This window comes from Peromyscus leucopus, chromosome 2 (assembly GCF_004664715.2).
Source record: "Peromyscus leucopus breed LL Stock chromosome 2, UCI_PerLeu_2.1, whole genome shotgun sequence".
Lineage (NCBI taxonomy): Eukaryota > Metazoa > Chordata > Mammalia > Rodentia > Cricetidae > Peromyscus > Peromyscus leucopus.
This window is the reverse complement of record NC_051064.1, coordinates 69244817-69266253: the sequence shown is the minus strand read 5'-3', so window position 1 is coordinate 69266253 and position 21437 is coordinate 69244817. Positions and strand designations below refer to the sequence as shown.

The window sequence follows — 21437 nt, the reverse complement described above, 5'->3', positions numbered from 1 at the left end:
CTACTTGCCTTAAGTGGAAATGTTTTTAAGACTTGCTTTCAAGCTCCTTGTGATTACCCCTCAGAAAACAAAGAGGAAAGGCTTCTGGAAAAGCACAGGCAGCTCTCTCGAGACATCAGTAATCTGAAAGGAACTTACGAAGCTCTCTTGGCCAGATTTCCCAACCTTCGGTTTGCATACAAGTAAGAGATTTAAACCATACATTTTCAAACAGTAAATAACCCACACACAGTTTTACTTACACTGGAAGGCAAGCTGGAAATTTTTCACACAATTTTTAAGTTACATTTCTTTATTTCGTATTTTTTCCTTAAATATTAATTGCTGTACATCAAATGTTGGATGTGGGGGATTCTTGTGAAAATAATAGCGACTGGTATCATTCATCTTAAGGCAGATGGGGTTATTTAGTCTCCCTCTGCTCAGACTGCCTTCAGAGGTGTCTTGCATCACTGTTGCATCTTCCAGTTTGGATCTTTGTTTAGTTTTCATCTTTTTCCAATGCAGTACTGAACATTGAATCCTGGGTGTCAGGCATGGGAGGGAGCCAACTCCTGAGCTCGAGCTCCAGCCTTGTTATGGCAGTGCTAATCATAATTGCAGTAGAGAGATTAGAACACCAATGTTGTTTTCATTACATTGAAAATTGGAGGCCGGGCAGTGGTGGCGCACGCCTTTAATCCCAGCGCTCAGGAGGCAGAGCCAGGTGGATCTCTGTGAGTTCGAGGCCAGCCTGGGCTACCAAGTGAGTTCCAGGAAAGGCGCAAAGCTACACAGAGAAACCCTGTCTCAGAAAACCAAGAAAAGAAAAAAAAAATTGGCTGAAAGGGACTGGAAAGATGGCTTAGTAGTTAAGGGAACACATGGCTTTTTCAGAGGGCCCAGGTTCTGTTTTCATCACCCACATGGGTGAGGGAGGCTTATCTTCAACTCTTGGGCACATAGTACCCTCTTCTGGCCTCCATGAGGAATTGCACTCACATGCATTTACCCCCACATAGACACATGCATGCACATAATTATAACTTAAATAATAAATGTGTTTTGACTTAAATGAAATATTTTACTTTTCAAACAGTAGCTGACATTTTTAAATTTTGGTTTTCGTAAAACTACTAATTTGTTTGTTTAGAGGTCTTAACTAAGGTACTACGATATTTACCTGAAATTAATTTTTGGTAATTTCTCTATTTTTAGGGATCCAGAGAAGAACTGGAATAGGAATTGTGTGAAAGGACTTGTAGCTTCTCTGATAAGTGTGAAAGATAATTCTGCCGCCACAGCTTTGGAATTGGTAGCTGGGGAACGACTTTACAATGTTGTAGTAGACACAGAGGTAAATTAATTTGAATTAAAGTAAATTTAAAAATTAATATTTAGCCTGAAAATTCATATACTACTAGAGAAATTTGGTGCTTTTTAAATTTTTTTTTAACTCCAAGCCGCTTAATCATATCATGGAATTAATCAGTTAATGATTTTTTGATAACGTTAATTCCAATTTATTTTTTATTTTCTGTTTTGCCTTGCAAATTTATATTTAAATTTGTAAAGGAATCTGAATGCCAATTTTCCTACTGCTGTCACATTGGATTTATCTATATTTATTAGTTCCCACTATTCTTGTTCTTGTAAACTAACCAGAGCCCATCATCTTACATTTTATTTTTTAGCTTTAATTTGTGTGTGTTATGTGTCTGCACAAGCACCACATATGTGTGGGTACCTGCAGAGGCCAGAAGAAGGCATCCTATACATTTTATCTCTAGATTCATTCAACTTTCAAATTACAAATATGTATCCCTTTCCCTGCGTCTATGCGTTTGCCCTCCTCCATGCTACTTCTCACCTTCTGGTCTACTCTGTAACAGGTTTTCCTTCTAGGATTCTGATGTGTACGTGGTATTATGTGATATTTTTTTCTGACTTACATCACCTAGCAAAAACACCTCCCAAGTTCATTCATAATGTCCACAAAGGTCAACATCTCCTTTAGTAAGGCTGAATTATAATCTGTTTTATATACTTTAAGTCTACTTCTTTGAGATAAACACACCATAGATATATTTGATAATGTATTCCTAAACTTTTATACATTTCCATTTTGCTGTTTTTAGTTACCATTAGTAATTTTTCTTCAAATTTCAAATGCATGTTTTTAGGTTACTGGTAAGAAGCTGCTAGAAAAGGGGGAATTGAAGCGTCGATACACAATAATCCCTCTCAATAAAATTTCAGCCAGATGTATTGCTCCTGAAACTCTGAGGGTCGCTCAGAATCTTGTAAGTCTCATTTTGTCTAAATTAAATGTTTAATCTCTTTTAATAATAGGAAACACTAATTGTAAGGGGCATACTCATGTTGAATTCCAATCAACTGATGAGGTAGCCCTATTATAGTGTATCTGCTAGTAAGAAAATAGATATGTACAAGGAAATACATTTTAAATTTCCCATGCATTTTTATTTTTAAAAGATTTTCTGCCGGGCAGTGTAGCATATGCCCTTAATCCCAGCACTTGGCAGGCAGAGGCAGGTGGATCTCTGAGTTCAAGGCCAGCCTGGTCTACAGATCTAGTTCCAGGACAATATTATTTGTATTATTTATGTATGTGTATGACTATATGTTATATGCCGGTGCTCTTGGAGGCCAGAAGAGGATGTTGGATCCCCTGAGGCTGGGGTTCCAAGCTTCCTGATGTGGGTGCTAAGAACTGAACTGTGCTCTGGAAGAGCAGCTAGTGTTCTCAAAAGCTGTTTCTCAAGCCCCGTACATGGGTGTTGAATGCTGATTAAAAACATGAAGCTAATGACATTTATCAATAAAATTAGCTTGTTAGTAAGCAGAGTGTTTGAGTTGAAAAAGTTAGGTGAAACCCAGAAATAACACTTGTAGTTAAGGTACTGAGCAGATAGCCAGTGTATTTAGTATTACTGAGAAAATTTCAAAATGTCCTGGAGGTTAAAAGTGCTTGTTTGGGTTAGTTTGTGTAAGTGATGTTCGCACACTTAATTTGCCTACAGTTCAGCCCTGGTTTAGGGAGCAGGAATTTCCCACACCAGCAGAGGTACTTACTTAGAGTTTGTAGCCAGGCCTGTTTAATGGTGTCCACTGCCTCAGAAGATAAACCTGAACAACAGCTGTTGCTGTGCTTTGCTGTTGCCATAACAATGCTTGGTTCTTCTAAAAAGATGGGAAAGTTGGACATTGTAAACAGAGTTCAGGAAGAGGCCATGGGTCGGGTGAAAGACGGGCTTGCCCTGCCTTTTTATTCTTTCAGTGTTTATTTCTGTCATTTCAAAGTGGCTGCTCTCATACAGTTTGAATAAAAAAGCATTCACTGAAACAGATTACTAATAATTGAAACAAGACACTTTCTCTAAGTGTGCTAATGAAGAGATAGTTGTATTTATATAGCCCACGTAGATGTGCAAACTTGGTATTGCCTTCTTGATAGAAACTGATAGCACTTTGTACTTAAAACTCTTTTAGTTAGTAATAGATCTTTCAGTATTTGAAGTTATATTTTAAATAAAAAATTAATAGTAGGTGTAGATGATTTAAATATATATTGTAGCAGATCTTACTACTTTATATAATAATACTTCAAAGAAAATAGTATGTCCTGTGGTACGCATTTTGTTTTTGCAGGTTGGTCCTAACAACGTTCATGTAGCTCTTTCCTTGGTTGAATACAAACCAGAACTTCAGAAAGCAATGGAATTTGTCTTTGGAACAACATTTGTTTGTAACAATATGGATAATGCCAAAAAAGTGGCCTTTGATAAAAGGATAATGACTAGAACTGTAACTCTTGGGGGTGATGTATTTGATCCTCATGGGACATTGAGTGGAGGTATGTTGTGTATATGCTTGTGTAACAGTTCTGTAGTAAACAGTTTGTGCCTCTGTAGCAGTTCCTCTCTGTCTCTATATCCCAGTTTCTTTTAAAAAAAAAGAGTAGTGCCCAGCCCTCTAGTGGCTTATGGCACTATCATGAATCAATTCAGTAAGTAGCTTCTTCCTCTACAGCTTGCCCCTGTTTGTGCTTAGGCTGTTCCAGTAACTGAGGTGGTGATGTTAGTATATAGTCTTGCTTGTGCATACTTTCTGCTCAGTTGCAGTCACCAAAAAAAAAAAAGACTTTTTTTAAAAATTTGTAATTTCTTAGTCTAACTACCTATTTTCTTAGCAAATTTACTAACTCACACAATGATTATGTTCTAATGCTGTGTCCCAATAATATAACAACAATAAATAATATTTATTCTGTGTCAGGAATATTGAAGACAATGTTGTCTAGTACAATGGCCATTAGCCACATGTGACTCTTCACATTTGATAAAATGAGAGTAATTTTCTTACTTGTACTAGCAGCTTTTCAGGGGCTCAATAATCACAAATAGTAATTGGATTATACATGTATAGTACATTCTGTAAAGCCTATCCTATGGGCCTTAAATACAAAATTAATCCTTATAACAACTTTAAGATAGGAATATATTATCATCACTAATGTGCAGTTGTAGAAATTTAAAAAGCACTAGTTAAGTAACTTAGTAATTTGCAAAGTTTGGATTTGGAATCCTAGCAGTCGGGTTGCACCTTGTGTTCTTAACCCATTTTAATATCTTTTTAAATATTATTTTGTAAGATTTGTTGTTACTTATATGTCTGATAATGTGAGTGTTTGTGTTTGTGTGTCAGGCCAGAAGCAGGCACAAGATCCCCAGGAGCATGTAGTTAGTTGTGAGCTGCCCGACTTGGGTGCTAGGAACTGAACTCTAGTCCTCTGAAAGAGCAGGAAACACTGTTAACCACAGAGCCATTTCTCCAGCCAAAGACTTATGTCTTTGTAGGCCAGGTGAATTAATTAAGTAATCAAGTGTCACACTCCTCAGTACATTATCTCATGAGTACTGCCTGCATGGAAGATAAACTAAATATTTTTAAATATCTCAAGCAGAAGAAATTCTTGAGATTTAATTGATTCAGATGTACTTGGAGTTTCTGTTTAAGAAGTGTCATATAAATGATACTGTAGTTTATTAGCTCTAATGGCATTGTTAATTAACCTTAGCATCCTTTCATCAAACCTACAGAGCTTCCTTGTTAGCGTAGTATCTCAGGCTGTCACTGCTGGATAAGTACAGGTATGTGAAGGCAGTTGATTCTGATGGTTTCGCTGCATCTTCAGAGCCTATGACAAGTTATGAGGTAGTATATAATAGCTCTACTAGCTTGAGCTAGTTTATTTCAGTTATATTACAATTACTACACGTCAGTTGCCTCTGGTCCCTGTTCTCATACTGTAATTCAGTTGGAAGAAATCCTCTTTTCAGTATGCTTTCCTTAGGGCAAATGGTGAATTATATACTGATGTTCAGGGGAGTTTGTTTTCCTTTCATTGGTCAGAACAAATTACATGACTAAGTTCAATGTCTGGAGTGGAAAATTTGCCTTAGCAAGATAGACCCAATAGGTTGGGCAGTGGTTTTTTTGAATCAGTAAACTATGACATATACAATATGAGTGTTTGTAGCTTCTTACAGTTTGAATAAAAAAGCATTCACTGAAACAGATTACTAATAATTGAAACAAGACACTTTCTCTAAGTGTGCTAATGAAGAGATAGTTGTATTTATATAGCCCACGTAGATGTGCAAACTTGGTATTGCCTTCTTGATAGAAACTGATAGCACTTTGTACTTAAAACTCTTTTAGTTAGTAATAGATCTTTCAGTATTTGAAGTTATATTTTAAATAAAAAATTAATAGTAGGTATAGATGATTTAAATATATATTGTAGCAGATCTTACTACTTTATATAATACTTCAAAGAAAATAGTATGTAATAATATACATTTTTGGGTTTTGGTTTGTTTTTTGTTTGTTTGTTTGTTTTTTTGGTCAGTTTCTTCTTTGTTAAGCCTTGGTTAATGGAATAAATTCCTTTTCGTCTTTAGTTAACCGGAAGATTTGATTTTGCATCATTTCTAGTATAATTCCCTTAGAAAAGAATGTTTAATAAATGTGTGTTAACATAATATCCAAAGCCTCTGTTAATTTGCTTCTATCCAGGTGCTAGATCCCAGGCAGCTTCTATTTTAACCAAGTTTCAAGAACTCAAAGATGTTCAAGATGAGCTGAGGATCAAGGAGAATGAACTACATGCTCTAGAAGAAGAATTAGCGGGTCTTAAAAATGTTGCTGAAAAGTAAGACTTCTGCTGGACCAAACTACACATGTTCTGTGGGATAGAAAACTGTTAGAAGTTGACTGACTTTATTTTTAATTTTAGAGTAAATTTTGTGTCTAATTTTTTATCTACTTTTTTCTGATTTAAAAGAATGTCTTTGTTAAAAGAAGTTAACAGAGTCTGATTAAGCAAATAGGAAAAAAAAGACACCTCTTTTCTTGAACAACTCCGTGGCATTGGTGTCCCCCGGGCTTGGTGGGGAATGCTTTGATACTCTGGATGACTCCAGAGGATACTTGAGATCTTGATTTGAATTTCCTCAGTGTAGCAGCCTTAATCAGGTGTCAGCACTAAGTGAGCAGTACTCTGTCTGTCCTTGGATACTGAGATCATTGTGTTGCCTGAGGAGGAGGTAGACCAGTTCATGTCAGAGAGTAAGAGTAAAATTATTCTATTTCTTACTAGCATACTATGTAGCAGGTCTTTTTTATGGCACTTTCATTCATACTTTGTTTTGGTGGTTCTGCCCATCTTTCTTCCCACAAAGTTCTCACCCCCATCTGTGACCCACTCCTTATGTGTACTCTTCTGTCCCGAGTATTCCCCTTCCACATTCATGTCACCCGTAGTCTGTTATTCTTCAGCACACTTTCCTTAAAACCTTGTTTTCCATCCTCATGGAACTCTTCATAGTCTCATGACACACACCCCGACTCCTCACACAAATACACATACAGAGAATTTAGAAGCTAGAATCTACATATGAGACACTGGAGTATTTATCTCTGTAATCCTGGAGTCACCTCACTTAATATTTCCAGGTCCATCAATTTGCTTATAAATTTTATAATTTCATTTTTATGGCTAAATAAAATTCTATTGTATATATACATCACATGGGTGGACATCAAGGTTGTTTCTATTTTCTTGCTGTTGTGAATAAAGCAGCAATAAAACATGGATGTGCAAATATCTATGGTAGATTCTGAGTATGTGCCCAGGAATGTTCTCTTAGAGTGTTTCTTTTATGTAGGTGTAGGATAGTTGTGTATACTTTGGATTTGTTTGTTTTTTGAGACAGGGTCTCATAATGTTGTAGATGAAATTCTAAATGGTCTTATTAAATAAGAAACACAGAGCCAAATAGTTAAAAGCCCAGAGATCAGAGCAAGACCACCTTATCTTACCATTAGCTCTTGTGCTTCCCCTGAGAAAAGAGACTTTCTTCCTGTGTCCTTTCTTTTTATTGCCTTTCTGTTCTGCCTTTTCATTGGTTCTGAACACAACCATATGACTTCCTCGTCAATGCCTGTCTATACAGACCTCCAGGTCTCTATGGTTCTTAACTGAGATTAAAGGTTCGGGTCACCAGCTTGACTGTGTCCTTGAACACACAGAGACTGCCTGCCAAATGATCGGATTAAGGGCGTGTGCCACCAACACTGGATTTCTGCTAAATGGCTTGCTTTTAGCTCTGATCCCCAGGCAAATTTATTTATTAACATACAAATAAAAATCACATTTCAGCACAAATAAAATAACACCATATGATGTAACTAGCTGACCAGAACTCAGAGATCCACTTGACTCTGCCTCTCAGGTGCTGGAGTTAAAGTTGTGCCATCATGCCTGGCATGCATGTCTACTTTTGAATTTCACTTGTTTATAATTCAGTTATCAGATTTTTTTCCAAAATTGCAATAATAGATTTCACCTCTGTTTCTCTTGGCATTATATACTCAAATACATATTGATTGAGTGCTTTGTGTGGGCCAGATACTGTTCATATGAAAGTGACTAAACTATTTCTGCCTTTCTGGTTTTTATATCTCAGAAAAAGACATAAACTGGTAAAAGTATGTTAAATAGTTCATAGTTCTGTATAGCAAAAGGTAAATCTGGAAAGGAAGTAAGAACTGTCCAGGAAATAGGAGGTATTGAAATTTTAGTAGGATGACCATGAACAGCTTTACTAAATACAACTACTGAGCAAAGCAAACACCTTAATAGTGTGTAAATGGCCCTATAGTCACCTCGAAGTCTGTGCTTGCCATAAAGCTTCAGCACTGAGTGCTGCAAAGTTATAAGCATTGTTTAAAATGTAATTGTAATTTTCCCATTCCCTTTGAAAATGATAAACAGGGATTGATAAAAACACTGTCCAGAATTTACGATACTGAATGAAAGTAATCTAAATTTGTGTAAGTCAGTAGCATTTAATTTTTGAAGTTTAAAATTGCCCAAGACTTGAGATCCTCTGTATATATTGAAGAGATCTCCATATTCCATTAGAGTGGTCATTCTAGTACAAAAATACCCATTTTTCCTCCACATCTTCATTTACCTTATTTGGTTGTAGAACAACTGAATTGTTTTTCTGTAAAAAGGCACAACAAAGTTTTTCTGTTCTGTGGAAGCTCTATCGAGGTGCTGCTGAGTTTGTAGTGCTTTGGACTTCGCAGTCCTCATTTCTTTCAGGTGCAGGAGATTATTTATTCTTCAGACTTGGTTAGTGACTAACAATAGCACTGAGGTAAAACAAACTGATTTTGAAAATTTAGAAATGTAACGATCAGCAAAAGCCATTCTTGTATATTGTATCAACATTGGTATGGTTTTCTTCAAAATTTCTGTGTTAACATTTTTTTAATGACTTGGAGTAGAAAGTGCTCTTTTATTTACTGTCAAGCAGTTTCAAGTAAGAATATTCAAGAGTGTTTATATTTAGGTTAATCCTTTTCTCCTCAAAGCTCATGAATTTCTAGTGACTAGGGTATGTTGTGAATTTATATGAACTTGAAATTTCATTGCAACTGAGCTAGCTAAATACTTTGCAAAGAGATAAGGAGCCAGAACATGGGTAGAAGTATAGCATTGATAAAATGCATATTACAGATGCTTAAGGTGAATACACGACTACTTAAGCTGTCAGTTTCCCTATGAAGAGTGGGTAGTATTATTATTGCTGACATTTGAAAATGGGAACTAATAAGTAGGTGCCAGATTTGGGGGATGTTTTATGTAATTGTCATTAATTTTATTTTTATAGTAATTAGTGATTGAGTATAGGTATTTATAGGTATATTTATACATTTAAATAAACTTAATTTATTCAAAGATTACTTTTAATGTTTTCTGAAATTAAGGGTATTTTGAGAGTAGTTATTTGATCATTTACAGTTTACCTTCAGTGATAGCTTTCCATGCTAACCATTGGCACGTCGTTCTATTTATTTTACATGAGTTCATTTTATTTGTATTACGTATGAGTTTATTTCAGGTAAGAGCCTCAAGTTTGAATGCATGTCTCAAATGCCAAGAAGATTTATAAACTTGTCTTTTTAAGGTATCGGCAACTGAAACAGCAATGGGAGATGAAGACAGAGGAGGGAGATTTGTTGCAAACCAAACTTCAGCAAAGCTCTTATCATAAACAACAAGAAGAACTAGATGCCCTTAAAAAAACCATTGGTGAGATGCCCACTGTGCCTAATCTCTGTGCTGCTCTCCTCTCCCTGATACTCCGAAGATTTAAAGAGTTCGAGCACATGTGGGTGTTTTTCTGCAGGACAAGTTCAAGTGTGGGACTTTTAGAACTTAGGGTGTGATCATCCTTGTCTTTATTATGCAACACCAAAATTTGTCTCCTTTTTACCAATATTCACATCAATATAGGAAAATCTTCATTTCTTTAAGTTCTTTTCCAGACATTTTAGGATTCTCTAATCTTACAGTTGTGAAGAGGTGGCATGGCATTCAAGCTAGGATTTAATTTGCATTTTGCTCATCATATATAAGGTTTGGTATACTTTTTGTATGTTTATTGGAGCTTTATATTTCTATTCCTGTAAGCTTTTCATTTGCCCATTTTTCCTGTAAGTAACTTGTTTTCTCTCATTGTTTACATACAAAAGTTTTTAATGTTCAGTACAATGCAATTTATAGCTACTTACCTGTTGCCTAGGAGAGTGATCCTAAAAATGAGGCAAGCTAAACTCTCATACAATAGCTAACTTTATTCAGAGCATCAGACAGTTTATAGTCTGAGAGTATTCTTGAGGCTTAAGCAAGGTCAAGTGAGCAAAAGTCACAAGTTTGGGCTATATACAGTCAGGAGGGCAAGGTCACATTAGTTCACACTGTATACAGTCAGGAGGACAATCCATGCTTGGAAACATCATTCTGAATAGTAATGGGTAAGATGATGGGTAATCTAAAGTAAAACTCACTCCTATTATTACACCTGGAAGGGGCACAAAAGCACATTCCAAGAAGAACCCATGTTATGGAGGAACAGGGATTACTAAACTCTTACCTTGTTTACTTGGAGCTTTCTCAAAGGTCTCAGAAATCTCACACAGCTTCATTCATGAACATGTTTCGATGCTTTCCTATGCAAATTCCTTAACTGTTCTATATTTATTTTCCCTCTTCATTATATTCATTATAATTTGATTGTATATAGCAGTTTGTTTTGTTTTTGTCATTCATTGTGACAAAAATCTGTGTGTGTATTTTTCTACTAATATTTTATTCTGTACTAAAAAGTAATGGAAAATTGTCCAGTGTTAGCTTCTGGAATTACATTTGCATAACGGGTCCTAGCTCTGACTGATGTCACACATGATAGGAGACTATCCATTTTTCCTTGTTTGCTTATGTTAATACCTCAGCTTCAATCTAAACATGTTCTCATCGTCCTTCTCTCTCATCGTAGAAGGCTGCTTGGTGGCTATAAGTAGATAGAATCAATGGAAGCTCATGCTAACTATAAAATCGTGGAAAATAGTATGGCACCAGTGTTGATTTGAGCTGTAAGATAGGAGGCATAATTCAGTAGTGTACCATGTGCTTTATATATGCAAGGTTGAGTTTCATACTTAGCATTTTTTTTTTTTTTTTTGGTTTTTCGAGACAGGGTTTCTCTGTGTAGCTTTGCGCCTTTCCTGGAGCTCACTTGGTAGCCCAGGCTGGCCTCGAACTCACAAAGATCCGCCTGGCTCTGCCTCCCGAGTGCTGGGATTAAAGGCGTGCGCATTTTAAAAACAAAAGCACTCTCTCACATACAAATAAAACTGTGATCTTTCAGTAGAAATAATTTCACAGATCTCAAATACAGCTTTTAGTGGGATTCATATTTCATTATTGCATTTCCAAAACAGCCACAATGCTTATATTAATTTGATTTATAAGCTTTTATCTGTGTTATTAAATTAGCCATGTTTAACTACCTTGTGATTCAGAGGAAAGTGAGGAGACATTAAAAAACACCAAAGAAATCCAAAAGAAAGCTGAAGAAAAGTATGAAGCATTGGAGAATAAGATGAAAAATGCAGAAGCTGAAAGAGAGAAAGAACTGAAGGATGCTCAGAAAAAACTGGATTGTGCCAAAACAAAGGCAGATGCATCTAACAGGAAAATGAAAGAAAAACAACAGGTAAGAACCTCCCTTCAAATGGTGGCAGTCTTTTTAAATCGGCATAGAACGGAAGGTGAGGAAATGTCATTGGCTGGCCTTACTCATTAGTGCTGATTCCAAATAAGCACCTTGTTAAATTGTAAATTATGCATCTTACAAGCCAAACACTGTAAACCCTGCAATTGAGAGTCTCACAAATCAGGAGCAAATCGTGATGTGGCATGTGTCTTACCAGGTTATGTTCCTGTTTATCACTACTTTTGTGGATGTGCACTGTCAGAAACTGAAGAAAAAACATGCTATATTTACAAAGTGTCTTAGGATTGTAGACTTACCTTTAATATCTTTTGTAGAGTGCCAGAGCTTTTTGAATAGTGCCACGAACTTTTTTACATCTCCAAAGACTATACCCTACACTCTAAATTTTGCCTCTTTATCCAGCTTAAAATTCTTTCATTAAATAGTTTCACAAGAATTTTTTAGTGAACTAAAAGTATATTGGAAAACAAAATCAAGAAACCTAAGTTGTGTTTTTTTTTTTTTTTTTTCGAGACAGGGTTTCTCTGTGTAGCTTTGCGCCTTTCCTGGAACTCACTTGGTAGTCCAGGCTGGCCTTGAACTCAGAGATCCGCCTGGCTCTGCCTCCTGAGTGCTGGGATTAAAGGCGTGCGCCACCACCGCCAGGCAAGAAGCCTAAGTTTTTGCATGCTGAAATACTTTTGTCAATAAAGCTCACTAGTGCATAGGTTATGTAGAATTTTATTACTTTGCTTTAGTATAACTAATGGTAAAGGAAATAATTTATGCAGTTTCCTAACCTCATAAAACTTATACATTTTTAAGGGGAAATAAGCTTCTGTTTTCTTTTTCTTCTGAGGAAACAACTTGGTTTGTTGATATTTTAATACTAAATGGTTAGTCTTACTTAAATGGGAATACTGTTAATGTTTATCTCTGAAGCTAAATTCTTGGCTAGCAGTTAACCTTCACTGCCATGTTTCTGTAGGAAGTTGAAGCAATTACTCTGGAGCTAGAAGAGCTCAAAAGAGAGCATGCATCTAATAAACAGCAGCTTGACGCTGTGAATGAAGCCATCAAAGCCTACGAAGGTCAGATTGAAATGATGGCAGCTGAGGTAGCTAAAAATAAGGTAAGGATTATTTATCAAATTAGAGAAATTAAAAACCACTCAGAGAAAGGTTTTGGGTTTAGGTTCAAGGAGCACACTGAAGCAGATTGCCTTTGGGGTTAGAGATTTATTAACACCATAGAGACTGCATGCTGGAGGATCTTAGAGGCCAGGCCACCAAGGGTAGAGGTAGAAGGCTCCCAGGAGAGCTGGGTCCCAGATGTCAGAGAAAGGGAGAATTCCCTTGCTAAGTAGATGCTGAGTAATTCACAGGAATAGCTTTCAGTCAGGCTGGCTAGACTTGGGTGTCTGGGGAAGTGGGGCTTACAGTGTGAGGAAGAAAGGAAGGCATCTTGTTAATGGACTTGCAGGATGTGGGGAATAGAGAGAGAAGGAGCATACCTAGTTAAGGTATACTCATTATCAAAGTGAAAGATGGGTCAAGGTCATTCTCTGTCTCTTAGAATCTTATAACCTGAGCCTATAAATTTCTTAAGAAAGTGAGAATTATGCTATTTTCCTGGAATTGGTCACTTGGAGTGTCTGTTATTGATAGGCTCTTGTGTGTATGTGGGGGGGGGGGGGTGCCATTTGTTGCATAGCAGCTTTGAGAAGGGGGCTGCTGTGGCTGGACAGGGCCTAATTAGTTCCTAGCCTGAAACTTAACACTCATCTACTTAGGAAATGTTGAACTAAGATAACTGACAAGTACTTTAGGTCTTTTTACTTATGATCAGAGCATGAGGTGAAATGGGGATTCCAGAAAATTATGAAATAACATCAGGGGTTCAGCCTTGTAAGTAAAATTGTTGCAACTCTGTGGGTTTGGTCCTAGATTTCGGCACCAAAACATGAATTTTGCAACTCTGGGGAGGGGTCCTGGCTACCTGGGAGTCAGGCAACACCTTGAGCTGCTTAGGACAGCTCTGGTGGCTGGAGCTGCAAAGAGACAGCCCAACCCTACAGGGGAAGTTTTTCTGACTTTTCTCAGGAAATTCAGGCCTGGAACTGCTTCAGGAAAGTCAGGGCTATACCTGATGTGATGGGGGAGATCTCCCCACAGATATAGCAGTCTTGCTCCTCTCCTGGAAAGCCACTACAGCTGAGCTTTGCTCAGCCCCCACTTAAGGGGCCTTCCTAGCAGAGCTCTTCTTCTCCTGCCTAAGAAATTGCAAAAATGTAGCAAATCTCAGGCTCAGGAGAAAAGTGTTACTTTTCAGTAACTGTCCACTGAGGGACATCTCAGCAAGGATCTTCTATTTAGTTCCTCCTTGCTCTGTCCACTGAGGGATGTCTCAGCAAGCTTCTTCTGTTCAGTAGTGAATGAAAGTCTTCACACCCAAAACTCTTTTGAGAAAGAGATTTATTTGGGAAGGAGTCCAGGAGAGTAGCTGCCTATACCAGGGTGGAGAGAACAGCTCACAACTGACCAGGCAGGGCAGTTTATATAAGATGGCCTGTGGGGGGAGTCAATCCATGATTGGTTAGTTTTTCTTCTCAGGGATTGGTCAGTTTTGTGGGCTAGAGACAGAGATGGCCCTGATTTCAGGGCCAAACTGTGTTTTTTTCACTGGCCTTTTTTAGCTTTTTGACACTACCTCTAAGGCCAGGGCACATTTCTTTCACTGACTCTGATTCTAGGGACCAAGAGTGTTATTTTGGCACTAGTTTCAGAGTCAGGGCATGTATCCTTCGTTCTGGGTTTGGGGATAAAGTGTTCATTTCTCTGGCTCAGGTCCCAAACCCAGGCTGTATTTCTTTCCCTGGTCCTGGGCTCCAGGGCCAGGATTCTACTGTCCTGCTCTGTGATTGGTTGGTTTCACAAGTCAGGTGGCCAGGGGCAGAGATGCCTCTGATTTGAGCCAAACTGTTTCTTTCATTGGCCTTATCTGAGCCATCCTTCCCTAGTTCTGGGCTCCAGGGTCAGGGTGAGTTTCTTTAACCAGCCCCTTTTCCCTACAAGACTGAGTCTACTGAAACGAATCCATACAGGAAAATGAACCAAGTTTAAAGAAAAAAAATTAACTGTTTGTGCGAAAGGGTTGATCAAAGGGGTTGAGCGAAATCTAAAGCATATAAGAACAACAGAGAGAAATAGGTGTTACCCCCAGGACTGAGGTGATGACCCTCAGAAATAGCAGCAAATCTGCCTTGGAGCCCTGCTCCTCCCACAGGGCTGAACACTAGGTAGGTCTCACTGCAGAGGTGTGACTGACTTTGTAAAGATTTAAGTTTGCCAGAAAAAGCTATCCACAAAAAGACTGCATATGTATGGTGCCTGCTGGGAAATAAATTTCTGTGAACACTGGTCATTGGATGGTATTCACCTGGAACTAAATAAAACCCTGTGCTCAGATGCCAGGTAGAGCCAGCCATGCATGGTACTGTCCCCTATATGTAGTAAGTCTACCTTTGAGACAAGCACACCGGCCAGCAAGCACAGCCCCTTCTGTCTACACATCTTTATAGTGATGCAGCATTGTAATGCAGCAATATTGTTGCAACTGGCAAGGAAGACATAACCAGTTCTCAGAAGAAGGACTGTGAAAGTTAAGATTCAGAGTCTTATGAATATTCCCTTCTCATACCTATTTTTAATTTATCCTAAATTCTCTTGTATTTTTGCTCCTACTTCTGTAATGCAACCTTAATTTTTCAAGTGTTTGAGTTAATCGCTGAGATGTATTCTTATTAGTGGCATGAGTTTCGTGTTAATTACATACACATTTTATGAACACATTACATACTGTATTGGTGGCAGAATAACAATTTTTTTTAAAAGATTTATTTATTTATTATGTATACAGTATTCTGCCTGCATGCCCTGCAGGCCAGAAGAGGGCATCAGATCTCATTACAGATGGTTGTGAGCCACCATGTGGTTGCTGGGAATTGAACTCAGGACCTTTGGAAGTGCTCTTAACCTCTGAGCTCTCTCTCCAGCCCCAGAATAACAATTTTTAACTACTCCTTTTCTGACTAAAATTTATAATTTGTCTCAGCTTTATGGTTCGTGTTGATTGGATGTTTTACAGTTTCTGTTCAATTTTTCTTTCTAGCTTCCAAGGTAAATTTCACTTTTTGTTGTTCTGATATCCCTCATTTTGAACATGTATTTTTTTCATCTTAGTTCCTTCCTCTGTCTTCTACTATGCCCTATCAACATCATGTTTTTCTTTTAATAGGAAACTGTAAGATAGATGAATTGGTCTTTAAAGGTTATTTAATCAGGCTTTACCTTAAAAATTGTTTCCTTTTGCTGATAGGGCAGATTAGCATGCTTCCTGGGAGCTAAGGAAAGAAATGAACTTCCTGTTGACTAATTGGCTTGATACAAACAAGATTAAAACTCTATTCCTGCTCAATCTGAAGTGACAGGGCTCCTGTGTGTTTTCTACCAGTGCAGAACAGACTGACAGTCACACCTACCATGCACCTGTATGTTGGCATGAGAGTCTTCATAAGCATGCTCTATCAGACATACCTAAGGCTAAGAGGACTATATAGTATTTCCCTTTTAATGTATCAGAATTTTACGCACTTTCGTTCTTTTCTTTGAAGGGTTTTGAGATGTAAAATATCTTTAGATTTTATGTTAAGTCTTGAATGTCGTTCCTCCTGCAGAAGACAGTTAACAAACACAGCTAGGTACTGTAAGAAGATTAGGTCACTCACTCTGAGCACAGTCGGACGTATAACACTGGCTCAGAATTATGTTGTTTTCCAAATTCTTTCCCCCCACCTCTCCCACCCCCATCTAAATTGTCATTGGTTTGTGATTATTTAAGGAGATCATTTCTTAGAGTCTTTCTTAGTTAGGGTTTCTATTGCTGTGAAGAGACACCATGACCTCGGCACTTCTTATAAGGGAAAAACATTTAATTGGGTAGCTTCCATTTTCAGAGGTTTAGTCCATTGTCATCATGGTGCGACAATGTGGTGTGCAGGCAGACATGGTGCTGGAGAAGACAGAATGTCCTACATCTTAGCAGACTAAGAAAACATGCTGAAATTAGTACTTGGGAAGTTAGGTAGCCTCCACCCTAGAGACCAGGTGGTAGTGAAACTCAGGGTAAAAAAATTCCTTTTCAACAGGTCTTTCAACAGAAGGGTTCTCTTCATTTCTGTTTTGACTGCTGTGTTGAAATCAAGAGCTGTAACATTCTGTTGTCACTGGTCATCTCCATCACCTTACATCTGCGGAAGGGGAAAGTCATAAATCAACCTCCCTTGTCTTGAGCCCTTATCTTTGTCCTTCCTAGATTTATGTTCTTCAGGGATCTGTCAACTTGTCTTCTTGTTAGCTGCTCAGACTGCACTTTTTAAACTAGAGACAGCAGGTCAGCTTTAAGTAGTCCCTCCTCCCAGGCATTTCATTCCAGCTACACTACATACAGTAAAAGCCTGGTTTGTTTAGGTGTAAGCTGAGATTTACCTTGTGTTTGGATTCATGACTTATTTTACATGGGTTTAAACTGTGAAGCTTTAGACAGCCATTTGCCCGTAGTCACATTGACATGTTTTCTAGAAGTCTGTCAGACAAACTTGGAGCAGAGTTAAAATATTTACCTATTTACCTTACCTGTGCTTTTTAATTTTTGTTGTTGTTTTAGGAATCAGTAAATAAAGCTCAAGAAGAGCTGACAAAGCAAAAAGAAATAATAACGGCCCAAGACAATATAATTAAAGAAAAATGTGCGGAAGTGGCGAAGCACAATTTGCAAAACAATGATTCTCAGCTTAAAATTAAGGAGTTAGACCACAGCATCAGCAAACATAAGCGGGAAGCTGATGATGCTGCTGCCAAGGTATGGTTATGTTCAGTTTTACAACCTGGATGAGGTTTTATTTCTGAGCTCTTAAAAAAATTCTAGTAACTGTTCAATAGGAAACTTGGTACAAATGGCAGAACCATAGCCTAAAGTCTATTTGAGTTTATTACTATGTTAACTGTTTCTCACTAAGAATCAAGTTTTCAGTAACCCAAATGATTTGTTTTTAAATTTAATTATAGACATTTATTCCTCATTATGAGATGTATTTCTATAATAATGATATCCAATAGGATTGGTATTTTTATCCATACTCATTGATAGAACTTAGTAATGATAATGTACATTCTTTATCTTATTACAAGTTGAATTTGAAGAAATCACGAAAATATGTATATAGATCTCATTTTAAAAGACATTGGTTTTCGGGTATCCTTATACATTGTCAACGCTATTTATACAACTTTATTGAAAATATATTGTGCATTGCAGTTATTTTAAAGTTATTCCAGGTTTTAATTGCATTTGAGGTCTTCTTTTGCTATGTCACAGTACCCTAAGTATTTTAAAGAGTATATGGTTGATGTTGTAAAAATTATTGTATCAGACCCTACGCTGAAGATGCAGGGAAAAGTAACATGTCCACGCAGTACCTTCAGAGATCTTACAGATCATCTCAGAAGCTAGACTGTAGTTGAGAGTTTACTTTGTGGTTTAGAGGTACCATTGCAGTGGAAGTGGTGAGGGTAAATAGATTGGCAATATTACATTCTACTGATCAGAGTGAATCTCACCCAGATGTAGACAACAACCATTAAGGATTATAATTTTAAGTTTGAATTGGTTGTATTATATGAAAAGGTTACATTTTACTTTGTCAGAAGGGGTGGAAGTAGGGATAGTCAACATTTGGGGCATTTTTTTTTCTTAGATTATAATTCTGAGACAATTATTAAGTAGTCACAATTAGGCTTCTATGATTTCATCAAATATATGACTGTCCCTAAGGAAGTTTCCCTACATACAGATTACTTTTTGCCATATTAGATTGGATTTAGTAAAATCTGAATGAGCCTCATCTGACTTACATTTTAATGGAGATGTTTTGAGTATACAAATGAAGCATCTTCAATCTGGAAATCCTAAGTGCTCCATAATTCAAAACATTTTGTGTGCCAACATGCCATAAGGAGAAAATGTAACACCTGGTCTCATGTACCAGGTCAGAATGAAAGTAAAGAAGCAGTAAAAATGTCAAGTAAAATTGTCTTCAGATACTGTGTGAATTTTCTGTTTTGACTTAGATCCTATCTCTAAGATAGCTTACTCTATATATGTAAATATTCCAAAATTGAAATAACAAAGCAAAAACCCAAAGCATTTCTGGACCAAAGTGTTTTGGAACAAAGGACACTCAACTTTGTAAAACTTTCTCTTTCACTCATTGTTATTTATTAAGCTATGCAATGTTATTTATTAAGCTGTGCTGTTTACCGTGCGAGAAAAGCCAGGAGGTACCACAAAACCCACTGTAAGAGTTTATTAAGGAAAGAGAACAGAAGGAGTGTGCATAGGCCTATGTAATGACCGTGCAGGAAGAGAGGGGAGGACTAGATGGAACCGGCTTTTATGGTTCCCCCCTACACATGTGCATATGGGCTTATGTAGCTACATGATTGCTACATATATAGATTGTGTGACCACGCTGTGCGTAGATTACATGATCACGAGGTGCCCAGATTATGGGATTATGTAGAACATAAGGCCGTAAGGCCCTAGGATGACTAAGCATCTTGCCTGGCTACTGGACAGTGCATGTACAGTCATGTAGCTCGTGGGGGTGGCTAGGAATTCTAACACTCATCCCTGCTCCTGCATGGTGGGAAGATCCTTCTCTATGAAGTCTGTGCTTGGGTCTGCGATCCCTGGCCAAGAATCCATCCTTATTGCTGTAAATGAGCTGCCCTAACCTTTCTTTGTCTATGTCATTGTGATTCTTTTTTTTCCCTCCCAAATATTTGATTTAAAAGTAGTAAGCATTCAGGAAACATTTTTGAATATGATTTTAGTTCTTTCCTTTTTCATATGTGACCAGGTATCCAAAATGTTGAATGATTATGACTGGATTAATGCTGAGAAACACCTCTTTGGCCAACCTAATAGTGCCTATGATTTCAAAACAAACAACCCAAAAGAAGCTGGTCAGAGACTTCAGAAGTTACAAGAAGTAAAAGAGAAACTAGGAAGAAGTGTCAATATGAGAGCTATGAATGTACTGACAGAAGCTGAAGAGCGGGTAGGTCTGCTTCCTATCACTGTTCAGCCATAATAGAGCAACGTAGCCATCTGTGATAATATATGACCTCTAAGCTGTTATTAGATTCAGCCCTTTGCCTAACTTAGTAGGTTCTTATATTTAAGCTGCATAGCATGGTAGGACTTGTTTATTTTTATTAGATCATGATAACTGAGCTCTAATACCATTTTTTAAAACGAATGTTATAAGAGAAATATTGAAAGAATTAGAAGGTTGTCCTGGTTAGGGTTACTCTTGCTGTGATAACTCCACTACAAAAAGCAACTCGGGGAGGACAGGGCTTATTTGCCTTCCGGTCATGGTTGCAGTCCATCATTGAGGGAAGCCAGTGCAGCACCTCAGTCAGGGCAGGAAGCTGGAGGCGGGAGCTGAAGCAGAGGCCACCGAGGAATGCTGTTTACTGGCTTGCTCAGCCTGCTTTCCTAGAGAACCCAGGACAATGTGCCCAAAAGTGGCACTGCTCACAATGGGGTGAGCTCTCTTGCTTAATCATCAATCAAGAAATTGCTCCACAGACTTCCCTTTCGGCCAGTGTGATAGACATTTTCTAATTGAAGTTCCCTCTTCCCAGATGACTCTAGCTTAGGCAAGCTGACACAACGAAAGAACGGTAAAAGCCGTAAGAAGCACTAAGGTTCTCTGTTGATGAAGAGCTGACCTCTTCTCATGTGTTGTGTCTGCTTATATAAGTACTGAACTAACGGAATAAATAAGGTAGAAATGTGGAGGTCACAGGACTGGCTCAAGTTAATAGGGGAGGTATGAAGACTACTTGAACTGTAGAACTCTAAGGAGAAATGGGCTAGGAAGGGTAGTAGAAAGTTCTGTACTGTCAGTCATGCATGCAGCTTTCCCACTGCAGCCCTCAGCAGAAAGCTAGTGTGAAGCAGTAGATGAGAGCTGAAACTGAGGGACTACTTACTCAGATACGGAGAATGCCTTCCAGGAAGACAGAACAGTGCAGGGAACATAGACCACGAGTGGGTTTATTATGTCCAAGGGACTGAATGAGACCCAAATTGCAGAATCCAAGGAAGACCCAGATTCTGTAGTCAGAAAGATAAAGGCCAATTACTGTATTACACAGGACATACACAGCACAGTGAAGAATTAAAAGCTTATTCGTGGTGCTACTGAAACTGATACCTTGTACTATAGTTTTCATGTAACATTTTCCAGTTTGCCTCGGTAACTAGAAGAAAAGGGCTATTAGTATAGTCTAAATACTTTTAGGACTTCTAAATTCTTGGTTCTGGTAGTTGAATTTACCTATATATTGGTAATATATTTATTTTCTCATAATTTGGTTTTTATTATAGTTCTGGTACTTGTATCTTTCTAGTAAATAAGATTGTGTTATGTTTAAAACAATGAAGCTTCTTTTTGACTGACTAAATACCAGAATGTGGAAGACATTTTGTGTTTTACAAATTAAGTATCTCATTTTCCTCACAGTATAATGATTTGATGAAGAAGAAAAGAATTGTAGAAAATGACAAATCCAAAATCCTTGCAACTATAGAAGATCTTGATCAGAAGAAAAACCAAGCCCTAAATATTGCTTGGCAAAAGGTACTTTAATCTTAAAATGTAACCCCAGG

General features: G+C 37.7%; 1 protein-coding gene across 2 annotated transcripts in view; it reads left to right on the top strand.

Moving 5' to 3' along the window:
• Smc2 (structural maintenance of chromosomes 2) overlaps positions 1-21437 on the top strand; it is a 52230-nt gene that overhangs the window by 19048 nt on the left and 11745 nt on the right. For both annotated transcript variants that reach the window (XM_028855959.2, XM_028855958.2), the window contains exons 12-22: positions 65-182; positions 1198-1336; positions 2163-2282; positions 3652-3856; positions 6082-6217; positions 9546-9670; positions 11443-11636; positions 12625-12768; positions 17361-17555; positions 19615-19815; positions 21292-21408. In XM_028855959.2, the coding sequence (XP_028711792.1) occupies positions 65-182; positions 1198-1336; positions 2163-2282; positions 3652-3856; positions 6082-6217; positions 9546-9670; positions 11443-11636; positions 12625-12768; positions 17361-17555; positions 19615-19815; positions 21292-21408 (1694 nt within the window). The remainder of the gene's footprint in view (positions 1-64; positions 183-1197; positions 1337-2162; positions 2283-3651; positions 3857-6081; positions 6218-9545; positions 9671-11442; positions 11637-12624; positions 12769-17360; positions 17556-19614; positions 19816-21291; positions 21409-21437) is intronic.